This window comes from Drosophila navojoa, chromosome 5, assembly GCF_054131105.1.
Source record: "Drosophila navojoa isolate 15081-1374.11 chromosome 5, UAZ_NAV_1.0, whole genome shotgun sequence".
In the NCBI taxonomy this organism is placed as follows: Eukaryota; Metazoa; Arthropoda; class Insecta; order Diptera; family Drosophilidae; genus Drosophila; species Drosophila navojoa.
Genome location: NC_142893.1, coordinates 22,851,580 through 22,867,460, shown reverse-complemented (window position 1 = coordinate 22,867,460; position 15,881 = coordinate 22,851,580). Strand labels below are relative to the sequence as shown.

The 15,881-nt window shown below is 40.0% G+C and overlaps 1 protein-coding gene across 1 annotated transcript; it reads left to right on the top strand.

Annotated features, from left to right (window-relative positions):
- The first annotated feature begins 8,976 nt into the window (after positions 1-8,976).
- Positions 8,977-14,002, top strand: Kr (Kruppel). The gene is made up of 2 exons (XM_018106846.3): positions 8,977-9,720; positions 10,808-14,002. Exons 1-2 carry the CDS (start codon positions 9,684-9,686, stop codon positions 12,403-12,405), a joined length of 1,635 nt encoding a protein of 544 aa, XP_017962335.1. The 5' UTR covers positions 8,977-9,683; the 3' UTR covers positions 12,406-14,002.
- The last annotated feature ends 1,879 nt before the right edge of the window (positions 14,003-15,881 follow it).

Genomic DNA, 15,881 nt, shown 5'->3' with positions numbered 1-15,881 from the left:
ATAAATAACAAAATTTGGCTGTCGGTTGCCTTCACTCGATCTGATTAACCCATTTCATGTTCTATTTATGTAAATATAGAAAAGATCCCAACCCAATCACATAATTTCATTTTAATCTACTTCATAATTTTTTGTTGATGCCAAAAGCTAATGAATATTTCGAAATTTTTATGGACTTGTTGTGCAGCTCTGAAGATAATGAATCTATTCTATAATAGGATTTATTGTAGACTTCACTTGCTATAATATAATATGCTGATCTTGTGTTGCTGTCGCGTGTTGTTTTTTGTTTATAGTTCAAAGTTTGAGATGCGAATTAAACACTTAATAAATGATGATGCTACCTGCATAGATAACAGACAGATTGTTTATATGATTTGATCTTTAGAGATATTCTAGAACAACAGAAAGCTAGAATACATAAAAACGTTAAGCGAACTCGGGTCTCAAGTTACATATAAAGTAAGAATAATTTGCATTATGAAATACGTTTAGTCAATTCTTGAACTGATGAAATGTTCAATATTTTGACAAATATTTACTTTATATTGATCTATGGTTCTTAGAAACACAAACCTCTGATAAGACCCAAACTAAACTTGACAGATTTGAATTTACTGCAAGTCTCATTTTGCATTTAGCATTGAAAACAATCTGATGATGGTATATCGAACCAAAATATCTATTATATTAAAAAAAAATTTAATAAACTGTCTTAAGAAAATATAGGAAAGGATAGAATGTCACATTGACGATATTGATATTCAAATTAATTATATTTAAATAATTTTAAAAAAAGCAATTTTAACTAGTTTTGAACTAATCTTTCATTTGTATTTACATGAAATATTCATAAATGTCATACTCAATGGGGATAATTTATATATCGCAGATCAATCTATATGTTGCATCATAATTCGAATTCTTACTTAGGTTTCTTTGAACGACACTAAGTATAGCTATGCTTCTGCTCTAAAATCTTTAGCTTCAATTTAGTCTTGAACTCTTACTTAATATTCCTCATATGATTATGAAGGCATCAAGAATTGGGTTAATTATGCTCCCATGCTTTCATTTTCGCTCAGTGTTTCCAAGTCGTGGTCTATTGATAAGCCCTGCCCCTACACCCAAGAGCTGCTGCTGCTTTGCCTCCCTCTCGCTCTCCCTTCGCCCATTTCCGCAGCATGCAACAGTCAGAGATCTCGCGCTATACGGCGTACTCTTTGACACCGAAAAGGAGGATTTTTTGCGTTTCGCATTATATTTGCAAATTTCGCCGAATAAGCATAAGAGAATCGTTGATAAGCAACTGGTTGACTAAATGCGGCCCGGGTGCATTGCTCGACCCGACGATAAGCAGCACCAAGTCCTTGATCTTGAGTTGCGTTTCTAGCCGCTTAAAATGAGAAATAGCAGAATCTGCGTCTATGGTGGCTTGAGAGGCAGAGACGTGGGGCTGAGCATCGCATTCCAATGTTTATGTCAGATGCAAGAAATAGCAAGAAGGCAGCTGATAAGAGACCCACCTCTACAAAAACTGGAATACGTTAAACACAAAACGCTGCCGCCGGCTAACAAATTGATAAGAACGGTAGCCAGCCTGCCTAATTACACAAGGGGGACACATTTGCATCTGTTGGGCCGATAAACGCACGCAAGAGCAGCTGGATGTGGGTGAGACACGCGTTGGAGTTGGCCCGAAAGCCGCTTAAGCGGAGACAGCAACAACAACTGAGGCAGCAACTGTGGCAGCCACTGTAGCAGCAACAGCTGCTCGAGTTGACAGGCAGGCAGCCACCAAGTGGCAAAGAAATCCTCCAAATTACGTAGGCCGCTTAGACTTGACTGCAATGGCCATTCACCTACACAAATAGAGAGGAATCTGGGCACGGGATCAAGTCTGATTTCCAAAAACAGAATCGGTAGATCTTCACAATAAACCAGCTCGGGCCTAAGCCGCTCGTTATGTCAGCGAACAGGAAGTTGAACAAATTGCATAAAAAAATCTACAATAATTACAAAAGAAGGCCAAGGGCCGAGAGCCGAGGGCCGAGGGCCGAGGGCCGAGAAACCAATAGCCAAGTTCTTTGTTATTGCCAAAAAAAGAAGGAAAATATATAGAGATATTGATTGAGAAAATAATAAACAGTTAAGGAAACAGATGAATTGGCCAGAACGGAAGCAGCAACAGAGGCAGGACCTGATGCACTCGGATGGTTGCCTCATCTATAAAGTGTAGTCAAGGAAGTCCCTTTTGTAACTCTACTAAATGTAGAACAATCGGGGAGTCTACGTGTAGAGGAGCGTAACTGATATATGTATGTTGAGGTTGAAATGTATAATAATACCAATCTGTAAAGTAATACAAATTATTTTAAGTGATGGGGAATGAATATATTAACTAAGCATTTCTGTTTCCATTTGCAGTATATTTGAAGATAATAAATTGTCATATGATATGTATTAATTATCTGAAAAGAAACCATTTGGTAATTACTCTATACTCTTTTACTACTATTCACTATTCACATCAATGTTATGAAGAGCGAAATAAAAAAAAATATATGAAAGTCTTTTATATTTCTCACTTATAAAACTCTCACAAAATACTTCAACAGCATCTAACAGAAATCAAGTTATAAATTGCCGAAATCTTGATGTTTTTTATTATCAGAGACTATAAAATATTTTGATGGGAATAAATTGACATGTATAATGACATTTCTACTAGATTCAATATGTGCTATGTATGTATTATAAAGTATATATAAAACTAAAATAATGTACAATTTTCTTTGAAATATTGCCTCCATATAATTCACACCAAAATATAATACAAGTTGTAAAAGAATGCCTTATCTAATAAAAAAATGTGAGAGTGTAAAGGAATATTTGGAATTAATTAAGGGAATATGATCAGCCTGAAGCTTCCAAGCTATTTTATTCATTTTATCCCTAGCATGTCTCACATTCACTCCTTTGGCCTCCTTTGGCCAGCATATTTTCCCAAACCCAAAATCCATTCTGAGCGCTGAGCGCAATCGAGAGACACGCGCGGCACTTCCTAGTGGGACTAAGCTTTAATCCAGAGATCAAATTCGAAATCCGCGGAACTAGCGCTTGATCTGTGGCTGCTTATTGCGCCACAAATCTGCAGATCCTGCCAGATCCTGGCGCTAATCGCAACGCTCACTAATCGCACGCCTTAAGTTAACTATAATCCAACATGATCCACTTCACGATCTTCTTGTCGGCGCGGATGCCTCGGATACCTGGCCGAGTGTTCTTGGCCAACTGTTTTTGCTTAATCCCCGGGCTTTAACTTTTTGCGCTCGCCCGGATTATAATAAAAATTTGAATATTGCGACAATTATTTTTTGCTGGCTGGCCAGACGCTTTTACCTCTTTACTATGCAGCTGACTCTCCGGATTAGTCGAGCAGACAGCGAACGAAAAAAAGAAACGAAAACACGTTGCGCCTACCTCGAGGCGGATTAAATTTTTTTGCTTGCAACAAAAATAAGTCCAGTGTTAAGCACGGCGATTAGAGCTTGATCCTCAAGGGACGTGGGCGTAATATTGATGGATTTTCCTCTAAATCCGTCGGCTAATCTCCGGCTTAACGTGCATCGCGATTTTTTTCGCGACTGCAACTATTTTGTGTTTTGTCTTGTTTTTTTTTCGCTAGAAGGCAACTCGGTCTGTTGACTGACTGCGCGAGGATCATAATTATGGAATTCCTAAACAAGAGAGCCGAGCAGCGAGTGCGCTTAGCGTGTGCTACCTGTAAGCGTGGTTGTGGGCGTGGGTTACCTCTTTGCCAGGTCATCGCGGCCAGGTAGGCTGGCCTGGCTGCTTGCTGCTCGGCCTGGAGGTCAGCGTTTGGCAATTAAGAAGTCAATTTTCGACCAAAAAATAAAATAAAATAAGAGACAAAAAGATTGTGAGACAATGCAAAAAATGTGCTAAAGCTGAACTAAATCCGGCTTAAGAATGGGCCAAGTTTTGCGTCATAAAACCAAAAACTGCCTCAGGCCACGTTCACTACCAGTGAGAAGCGTCCATCTCTCTCGCTCTCTCTCTCTCTCTATAATAAATAGAGTGGCATTCGCTCGATCACAGAAGCCTTGCCTCGGAATTCGCCGCAATCGTGAAAACTCAAATCTTTCTCTTCTCTCTCTCTCTCCCTCGCTCTGCTGTGCTCTTTCGCTCTCTTTTTAGCCGCGGCCCGAATGTCCTTGACTACACCTAATGTGCTCGCGGTTTGACTTTTTTGCCCCGTTTTTTACGGTGCTCATTTGTATTTGTTCCTTCCGTTTTTTAGCTGCTCGTTTTTTATGAGCCTACCTGGGTTTATGAGTGTGATTTTTCGTTGCTTTTTGTTTATTTTTTAGCTGAGACACTTTTCTAATGAGTTGAGAGAGGTTAGTGAACCACGGAGAAACTGAATGACTAAGCGCAGACTTGGGCCGAGACACTTCGCGGCGATTGTGTGTACAGCTGCTTAGCCGAGATGGGCTAACAGTTAGCACAAAAGTATTTCTGCTGAATTCCCTAAGATGCGAGCACTTGGCGAGTATGTTTGTAATTAGAATTAGCCCAGGACCAACCCACCAAAAATCTCTATGAAGGATACATTGTAGCTGCGAAGGACGCTGGCCATTTGCCGGATTAGCCGCCTAATCCTTGGTCCGAGCGTGCGAGTCTGTCTATGTGTGCGTCCGCTGTTCTATTTACGTTGCTTGGCCAAACAATTAGCGCAAAATGCTGTTCGCCAATTTTAATGAGTTATGAAATCTGTTTACCGGGAATCACGACAGACAACAAAATATTGCCGTCTGACGGGGCGATCGCTCGATCGTAAAAAGCAAGAAGTGCAGTGCTTCAGTTTACTCCAGTTGCTGCAGCGCTGGTTTGGATGCAGTGACGTACTCCTGTCTAGGCGTGGGCTCTACATGCATGTATCCTATCGCTAATCCCGCCTGCTTAGCGGTTGCCTAATCTTAATCCCAATAGGAACAGGCTCAGGCTAATCCTGATGCACTGCTTCCGAGCAAGCGACGCGCGCTGACGTCACTCGCTGGCTTAATTCAATCACTCGGATTAGCTTGAGCTGGCGACCGAGCTCGAATCGCGTGCCAATGATTCATTCAGGGCTCTAACCCCTTGCCAAGGCGCTGGCTGTCGTGTGACTGGCTTGTGCCTTAGCTGCACCCAAGACTCGATCCTTCCCTTGCTCTCTGTCGACAATCAATTTGATATCAAACAGGCAGCCTGTTGAGCGCCCTGACTGTTTTTTAAATAGTCTTTTTAGGGGATGCTGCGCGCTGTGCAAGAGGATCGCCGGGCTTGTTTACACATATGGCTAGAGGCAAGGGCGGTTGCCACGCCTGCAGAAGAGGCTTGTATTGCAGAGGCGGGGAGAGCAGCAGGAGTTTCATTTCCAGGAAATACTCAGTACAAGCTCAGCTTTGCACTCAGCTTAGTTCAAGTCCTGGCAAGTCCTGCTGCAACTCTTTACCACGCGCTCACACATGCTGAGTCCTTTTTAAGCCGCGCCTCATTAGACGAAAGGGTAGCCTGGTTTTTCGCCGCATTAAAAAGCGGATTTGAATTAATGCCCAGTTCCGCACTAAAATAATATTCAACTCAAGATTGCGTGGCTTAGCCTTAGCCGCTGGTCTATTCATTCAGCCGCATCCTGAGCTGAGCTCAAGGATTAGCGAAATCTTAATCAGCCTGCTTTGCATGCGAGTTCATTAAGCGCCGTCTCTAGGAGACACATTTAGAGAGAGGGATAGCTATAGCAATTCGATTTGTCATGTTTATTATCATGAAGAACATTATCAGCCCATTATCGATTGCTCGATTGACTATAAATCAGAGGAACCCCTCGCTCGATCGAGTGTTACAAATAGCTAAAAAATTTGTGGGCATCACGCTGAGCGAGAGAGATCACATGACATCGTGTACTACCCCTAACCCTATGGCTAACCCTACCCTGGGGTAGGGCTTGGCTCAACTTTCGCTTTCACTCTTTCACTTTTTATGTGCTCATCTATTTATGTTGACAGCTCACCCTCCAGTGAAGCACGCCTCCTTCGAAATATTTGCTAAAAATTTGTCGTTTTTGGGCAATTTTTTGTTTGAATTTTGGCTTTGGCGGCGGTTAGGGTTATGCTTGGCTAAATAAGTAGATGCTGGCAAACAGCTGTAATACGAGACTGGACAGATGAGCCCGCAATAAAGCCAGTGCAGCTGCCCTCAAAGAGTTGCCAATATGCTGGTTGAAAGGGTAGTCCAACGGTACTAACAATGAATAGGCCTATTAAGCTATATGTAGGTTTCATTAATATTTAATAATATCTGAAATTTTTGTTTATATTTTTTAAGAATTCCTTAAATCTATATAAGTGTTTTAATATCGGTATAAGCTGACCAAATAAAATCATTTGTATTCAAAATTCAGCATCGAAGTTAGAACTACAAATGATAATTAAAAAGTTTAAGGAATTTTGTGAGTACATGATTTATTAATAAATACAATATAAAAATTCATTTAATTTCACAATGGTTATTTGTTATTTAAATTCAATTAGTTTTTTATAATATCTCTCGATTCCGATAACTTTTGAATCCTAGAGATTGTTTCTTACTTTTCTCAGTCAGAGGCAACTATAATGACAATTGTCGTAAAAAGAGCTCAAAGTACAATTTCGAGCCTGCCTTAATAGTAAATAGAATTAATATGAATTTCAATGTCATGAGCCACGCACTAATTACAGCTAATTGATGTTGGGATAGGTTAGTAGTCGAACAATAATATTAGTTGATAGCGGTACGCACTATCTAACGCACTAGTGGCCCACATATAAAACGCACATTCCAAGGCACGCATATGGCACGTATGTACATGTAGAGCTCTCCGAGTACTTTCTCTTGACAACGAAAAATGAGCTGATAATGGGTTGGCTTGCTCTGACATTTTATTATCAGCAAAGACCGGATCTCAATGAAGGAGAAGAAGAAGCAGCAGCAGCACTAAGTAGCTGTGACAATAAATGTTTGTTAAATCGCCCGCTTATCAAAGGAGGAGATTGTTACTCTGACTAATCCAGCTTTGGGAGACAACATTCCTATAAAGGGGTCGCCAATATTCCAAGACTTCTTTATCGCTTTCTTTATCTCGCTATCTCCTCTCTTTCTCTATCTCTCGCACTGTTACCCTCTTTCTGTCTCCTTTCTGGACGATTCGGCGTTGTTTTTAATGTTTTCTGCGTATTTTAATTTCCTGGCAAATATCATATATTGTTTGTTTGACTAATCCATCGGGGAATTGTTTTAGTTTTTGCCAGTTTTACGTAACATTATGCAGAGCAAAATATCCTAGATGGCAGACTCACTATGTGCGACAAAGGCCCTTTTTGGGTCATTGTAGTTTTCACTTTCGAAAATTTACAAAATTTCCACGGTAGTTCGAGTGCTGACCGAAATTAACATCCCGTCGCGCTCTACGGTCGCGTCCTTGGCCTACCTAACGGCACCTCAATATGCATACATTTACTTTACATACACACATACTTATATGACTGTCGCATATTTATGCACGTTTTCAGCTGAAGTTGTGCATGTCCTTGCCATAAAAATCTACATAAAACCATTTAAAAGTCAATCCGCAAAAGTCAGCAGTCAAAAAATGATTTCGAAACTGTTTTTTAGCAACGGGTTTCTGTTCAAGTTTTTTGCGGCTGGCCTTTACCTGATTTTTTTAATACTATTTTTTTTTAGATGTTTCTCTATTTTTATGATATTGGCTTTTTAGACGTGTGCCAGCAATTAGTTGACCATTAAAAACGCTGCTCATTGAGCAACTCAACTCAGCTCAACTCAACAGGCTGCTCGGCATATGAAAAAAAAGAGAAAGAAAAAACTCACTCACATTTGCCCCTTCGCTCTACTTTCACTTGGGCTTCGCCCCTTTTGAGTAGCAATTCGCTTTGTTTACTTCCTGTTTACTCGTACAGCGCACGCTCCCAGCCAACCCCAGCTACCGGTTCTAACCCCACACTCCTCGCTCATTGCTGACTTTTGGCGTTCGTTGTTGCTTGCTCGCTCGCACGCTCAGCCGCTCTTTTCGCCTTTATCATCCCCCTTTGCGCAGTTGAGCGCATTTCTCGTTGCTTTATGTACAAAGGGGAAGTCTTCTATATGAGTTAATTGCTGCCGTTTGAGTGGAACCGAACCATTTTAAATTTTAACTGTCTGTCAAGTGTTTCCTATTTTTTATGAAGGCTCTAAAAAACGGAAGTGCAGGATAGTTTTTTAAGGATACTATAGGTAGTTTTTATTTTTTTTATTTTTGTGAGTTGTAAAAAACTCGTGGGTCATAAAACCATAAAACTTTTTACGCCCCTTGTAGAAATATGTTTGTTATTATGTTATATGCGCTTGGGTAAAAAAGTCAAGTCATTATATGTAGCATTAAACTGGCCTTAAAAGAAATTAGTTTAGTTTAGTTCTAGCATTACGATTTATTCCTTGAACAGCTGAAACATTCGCCTTCTCGCTCTTTCTTACTAATTTGCATATGAGCGGCATCAAGCATGCCTAGGTAAAACAACAACAGCAAAGCAAGAGCGCAAAGCAAAAGCAACAAAAAATTGCTGAGGTACTTTTGAGCTGTGCTCAGTTTTTTTTTTTTTTACAATCTCATATACATAAACACACACGCACACACATTGAGCCTCATAAAGGAGAGCACGTTACCTGCTTTGATCGGCAGCGCATTTCGGGTTTCGTTTTTCGTTTCGTTTTTACGTCGTGCTTCCTCCCTTTGGCTGGCTGGCAATGTGCGTGTGCGAGCGAGCGAGTGAGTTGCTGAGTGAGTGAACGATTGAGTGCGTGCCTGCGTTTGTGTGTGTGTGTGTGTGTGCGTCCGTCGTGCAGAGAGGGTGAGCGTGTGAGCGTACTTATAGTTAGCGCACGCGGCGAATTCGTATCATTCGTGATTTGGCTCTGGCAGTGAGAGGAGCACAGTTTCTGATGCCAAACAAATACACATACACACACTGACGCAATCGTAAAACACACTCACGAAGCAAATTTGTTGCTTCTAAAGGATTTCCACAGCGCAAAGGATACACTCTCTCAATATAAAAACGTGTTGCAGTCGTTCGCTTCATATCATTTCTCAGCGACAACTCGTCACAGTCACAACTCAAGAAACTTAGTTAAAAAATAATAAAATACAAAAACTCAATTTGTTGTGTCTTAACGATAAACTAAAGGAAAAGGAATCGCGAGAACCAATAACATCAAACCAAATACCTCAACAAAATAGCAAAAAAATATAAAAGTTTAATTAAAATACGAGTAACAAATTTATAATTGCAACTACCTCATTTTTGTATAACGTGAACTTTTGTAAACTGTGCAACAACTACCTCAAAGTACAAACACACACATCACATCCATACCCTCACCCACACACACACCAAGTGCGCGAAATTATAAAAAAGAAGTTTTTGAAAAGTTTAAAACTAAAAAGAGCTCAAATGAAATTAAGTGTTCAGAACTGAAGTAAAAAACAAATTGTAGTGAAATTGTAAGCAAAACGCTTACAATTTGATTTGCTCGATCGGAGCAAGGACACCAACAAACAATCAAACACACAGCATACAGTTATGGCCATATCAATGTTGCAGGACGCGCAAACACGAAGTAAGTAAAATTAAAAATTAGAGAAAAATATTTGTACGTAAAAGCAGGACAGTTCACGTTTCCGAAACATTTTAAAATTTTGCTTCTATTAAAATATACAAAATGAAAAATATCGAATTGAATATTTTTTATACATTTTAGTAGTCTAATATCTAAACAATATTTGCATTAGGGAATATTCGAAAAATGGAATAGAAAAATTTAACGTCAACATCAACAACAACTATCTAGCATGAACATACTGCTATACTATACGTCAACGTTTTAATTTCTATTCGAATAGTATTTTATTCTTCAATTTCCTCAAACGTATTAAAGTTCGCATTAAAGCGCAGCGATTCACATGCACACAAACACATGCTTAAGCACGCACAGCAATAACGACGTCTCAATGTGCTTGAGTTAACATTAGGCGCCATTTTGGCAAATGCTCAACGCACACACACACACTCACTTACAAGTTGGTTCATACACGCACACATGCACAGCAATTAAGTTTTGTTTACAAGTTTTTTTTTTTCGCCGGCATTTAACTCGTTTCTTCACGCCCACCAAAACAAATGTTAAAGAGAGAAAGATAGAGAGGAAGAAAGATAAAGAGAGAAAGAGAGAGAGAGCTCGCATGGTATTCGAAGAGCGTGCACACAGACAAAAGCTCACACATATGTTACACATATGAGGCTCCTTAAGAGAGCGCGCTCTTTGGCCACCCACACTACGTGCCACATTCACACGTGCTGCTACTGCTTTGAACCCCGAAATAAAGAATCGAAAAAAAAAAACAGTTAAAAAGTTTTGTTTGCCGCCGCGGGCAGCGCTGACCAAACTGTTTCTGACAGCTCAGCGGGCGCAGAAAAGAAAGAAAAAATAATAGAAAATAGAAAACGAAACAAAAATAGAATATTGGGAAATCAAGGAAATCTTTGCTCTAGTTTTAGCTGATATTTCTTAAAGAAGAAAATTAAAGTAATATTTTAAAAACCGGACAATTTTCGCTCTTGTTAATTTTTTGTTCTTTTTAAACTATTTATTTAATTTTTACTATTGGTTTAACTAACTTTTGAATTTTCGTACTTACTACTTTCAGGCTTAGCCGCTGCCTTGGCTGGCATCAAGCGCGAGGACATGGTTGTAGATCGCTCCATGTCGCTGTCCCCGCCCATGTCTGCAAATACCTCGGCCAGCAGCCCAGTGGCCTCCACCAATTCTCACTCCCTGTACCCCGCGATGGGCCTACAACAGGCGGCAGCAGCGTCCGCCTTCGGCATGCTCTCGCCCACACAGCTGCTGGCTGCCAACAGGCAGGCGGCCGCCTTTATGGCCCAGCTGCCAATGAGCACATTGGCCAACACACTCTTCCCACACAATCCCGCGGCGCTCTTCGGCGCTTGGGCCGCCCAGCATCAGCAACAGCAGCAGCAGCAACACCAACAGCAGCAGCAACAGTTGCAGCTGCCGCTAGCTGGAACCCATCTGCATTCGCCCCCTGCTAGCCCCCATTCCCCGATAGCCGGCAGTGGAAAGCACCCGCTGAGCTCGCCCAACAGCACGCCGCAGCATCATTTGGGCCTGGGCTTGGGTGAGCCGGTGAAGAAGGCTCGCAAGCTGTCGGTCAAGAAGGAGTTCCAAACGGAGATCAGCATGAGCGTAAGTGACTTGTATCACACACCTAGTGGACCCATCTCACCGCCCTCCAGCGGCAGTTCGCCCAACTCTTCGGCACATGAGGCCACTGCAGCAGCAGCAGCAGCAGCAGGAGCAACAGGAGCAGCGGCTCCAGCTAAGGACCCATCGCGCGACAAGAGCTTCACGTGCAAGATCTGTTCACGCAGCTTTGGCTACAAGCATGTCCTGCAGAACCACGAGCGCACGCACACCGGCGAGAAGCCGTTCGAGTGCCCCGAGTGCCACAAGCGCTTCACCCGTGACCATCACCTGAAGACGCATATGCGCCTGCACACAGGAGAGAAGCCCTATCACTGCTCCCACTGCGATCGCCAGTTCGTGCAAGTGGCCAATCTGCGGCGGCATCTGCGCGTTCACACAGGTGAGCGGCCCTACACCTGCGAGATCTGCGAGGGCAAGTTCAGCGATTCCAATCAGCTGAAGTCCCACATGCTGGTCCACAATGGCGAGAAGCCGTTCGAGTGCGAGCGCTGCCACATGAAGTTCCGCCGGCGCCACCACCTGATGAACCACAAGTGCGGCATCCAATCGCCACCCACGCCCGCCCTCTCGCCGGCCATGAGCGGCGACTACCCAATGGCTACGGCAGCAGCAGCTGTTGCCGCAGCTGCCGCCCTGGAGTGCTCCACCAACAAGTTCGCCGCCATGTGCGCCAGCTACGGCGGCTCGGAGGAGTCCGTCGATTTGGCCAAGAGCAGCCTGGACGAGGAGGCGCCGCTCGACCTGAGCGAGGATGGCGCCAGCTCCGTCGATGGCCACTGCAGCGGCAGCAATGCCCGCCGCAAGGCGCAAGACATCCGCCGCGTCTTTCGGCTGCCGCCGCCACAGATCGTGCACGTTGCCAGCGACATGCCCGAGCAGACGGAGCCCGAGGATCTGAGCATGCACTCGCCGCGGTCCGCGGAGTCGCACGAACAGCACAGCGAGGACATCGACCTCGACGAGCTGGACGATGCGGCTGCGCTCTATCTGCGGCAGCAGCAGCTGCAGCAGCACTAAGCGAACTGTGCTAGTGGGCACACCTTGTATATAAAGGGTTCAAGAGGCCAGCGTGTTCATCAGATGAGGCTGGCTGATGGGTTAATGGAACAGGAATTTATGTCAAGTACAACTAGCTTGCAAAACTAAAAAACAAAAAACATAACCAAAACCTAAAATACAAACAAAGATTTAACTAATTTTTAGTCATTTAGCAAAAAGAAAACTAAAAATCGATTGCACATAAATCAAAAAGCTCCAAAAAATTGTACAAAACAAACTTAAATTAAGTCTAATTTAGGCGCTAAGGAAAACGCTCCCCCAAAAACTATGAAGAAACGTAACCCAGCTAATGTTGTGCCATTCTCAAAGTCTAGTTTCTAGTTCCCTTTTAGTTGATATTTAGCCTATAGACCTTTGTTGTCCAGTAATTGTATATAGTCTGCCAATTGTAAATTATACAGCGCTCTATCCCAAAAACAAAGATAAAGAAAACGAAAAAGAAAAAACAAAAAAACAAAACAAATCCCTTGAAAAAACACACACACACACATGAAAAATCAAAAAATAATTTTAATATATTTTAGTTATTGTTTAGTCTAATTTGTACGCATCTTTTGCTTATTCTCAAAGAAAACGCCAATCAAAATTAACTTTAAGTTATTAAAAAGTGAAAATTACATCATACAAATAATTATTAATAAATTCTTTTATGCTTAATGCCCATTGTTTTGTTTGCCATAAATTGTAAATTTAATTATCTTATTTTGTAATGCATGAATCTCGTTTTATTATCACATATTATCGATTCTGATTAACTTTAGTCGCCTTTTTTTAGTTTGCTATTTAAATTGTATTTAATGGAGCCCCGACTGTTGTTTCTCGCATGCTGTGAGGGGCGAAAAGCTTTGAAAATAAAATTGATTAAACAAAATCGAAAATTCAATTCTTATGTTTTTCTCTATTTTATTTTAAAATTGAATTTTTTTTAAGATATTTTTTTTCAGATAATATTTGACATTATTTTATTATTTGCATTTTCGAAACATATTCAAAAGTATCAAAAACTTAGAAAATATGTTTTGCTTCGTTCAATATTGTTTTCGAAATTATTCAGACAATCTGATGAAATAATTTTCATATTGACATATTGACAGATAAATTGATTTCTTTTTCTGAAAGTTCGGAATATCATTATATACAAGATCTTAAACTTATCGAATTTCTGTACAGAGATATTAACTTTAATTTTGTTTATAAGCATTTTGCTTAGGTTTTAAAAGAACAATCTTGCTTCATCCACTCACTTCCACTGATATTATATAGACATACACATAAAATAGCTCAACATATATAAGTAAAGTATAAAATAATAGTTTAAATCTAGTTCGTTAAGTCGTGAACCAAGTAAACAGGAAGAACTACTATAACCGAATACCTCCAATACCTCTATGTAAAAACGATTTGTTGTGATTGTTATTAAGCAACACACACAAACAAACAAACACACACACACATAAATATATACATAACAATATATATATTAATTACAATAACAACAATTTGGGCAATCGTACAATTCAACTGAATTTATATACAACAACCAGAAAATACAAAAGCAAAATAACGAAGCTAGATCAGCCGATACAAAAGTTATATACATCATATATATATGACAATTTTGATGAATATTTTTACGAGCTAAGCATAACGAACGATTTTCCAAGCATTTAGAACACATATTAACCTAGATCTAAGTGTATATATAACAATATATATAGCTGTAAATATATATATATCTATATACATGTATCTTTATATATGTACTCGAAACAACTTACACTACAGAATAATTTTAGTGCAATCTTTCGTTTCAATTTAAGTTAAATATTTTAAACGAAAACAAAAATCAAATGCAACAAAACATTGTGTAATTTTCTTTGTTCATTCAAGTGTATGGTATACAAGTTCCTCAAGATTAACAAAAACAAAAACAAAAAATGAAATGAAATAGTAAACGCATCTCAAGGTCTACAGAACTTTGTACTTGAGAAACTGCGCATTGTACACACACACCTCACATGTTTCATATGAATTATGTATATTTAAATACGACAAATTATATATACGTATGTATCCTAGCTGTATAAATATATCTATCCATATGTATACAAATATACTATGTAATACACGTAACGTCAATTTAAATTGTATATAGTATTTGTATTCAATATTATGCTCAATACGTGTGCAATATATTTAGTCCAATATTCAGCACTTAAAAAATAATCTATTAAAAAAAAAAAAAAAAAAATATATATATATATATATATATATATATATATATATATATATATATATATATATATATATATATATATATATATATATATATATATATGAAAAAAAAAGAGAAAACAAAAAATCAAAGAGAAACTAGAAAAATTCATTATTAAATTATTACATAATATAACTTATATAAACATTCTATATATGATTACAAACTATCTAAGGCATGCGCTGCTTGGCACATTTGATTTTCTAGTTTATTGTTGTTGTCTTTTCAAGCATTTTAAATATTATAAAAACTAATAAAAAATAACAAAGAAGTAAAAAAAAAATATAACAATTACCTAAAAACAAATATTCATTAATTTTTTAAGAAATCCTCAATGTACGAGTATTTATTATGTTTATGGCGAATTGTGTGAATACAAAAGCGAAATATATATATTACAATATTGTGTTAAAGCCGCAACGATTTTTAATCAATAAATGTAGGCACCAACCAAACACCCCCAACAAAATTAGCCCCAGCCCCCAGTTGCTACCCATTCCCTTGGCTGGCGACATTATATAAATTTTTAATTTATGCAAACGAAGCCCTTTCGCATTATTTTACATTTGCCACGAGACGCCCCACTAATGCTGTCGCCGCAATGCTGCCACATGCCACCCAAACAGTCCCCAACCCCCTTTCGGTCCAACACCAACTTCACATTTTGAATTTTTGCGCCTGAAGAAAAAAAGAATCTCTCTCTCTCTCTCTATATATAAATATATATGTATGTATATATATAATGAAAACCGCGCCGCGCGCAGCCAGAAAATGTCACAGTGTTTTCCCATTTAATCTTCACAACAACAGCAACAACAACAACAACAACCAGAGCAGCGGCATCGGCATCGGCTCTGGCAGCTACCCCCAGCCGCCCCCAACCACGCCTACCCACCCACGCGCCGCCTCCTTTCATTGTGCCCCTTTTTAACGGCAGCAGCCGAAAAAGGCTTCGTTCTATGTACAAAATGGCAGCATGTATTACATAAAACTCGTCTTATGTGCTTACACATAGCACAAGGCGTCGACGTCGTCGTCGTCGTCGCCGCCATCGTCGTCAGCGTCGTCATTCTGCGCCAGTTCCTTCCACTCCTTTTGATTCGTGGGGCTGGTTGAAGAGCAGGGGTGAGGGGAAGCTCCTATGCTGCTTATTAGCATT

Bases quoted from the DNA above. Each gene is read 5' to 3' on its own strand.
- Kr (XM_018106846.3), top strand. From the start codon at position 9,684: ATGGCCATATCAATGTTGCAGGACGCGCAAACACGAA. The intron at 9,721-10,807 runs GTAAGTAAAATT...TACTACTTTCAG, and splicing joins GCAGGACGCGCAAACACGAA to GCTTAGCCGCTGCCTTGGCT.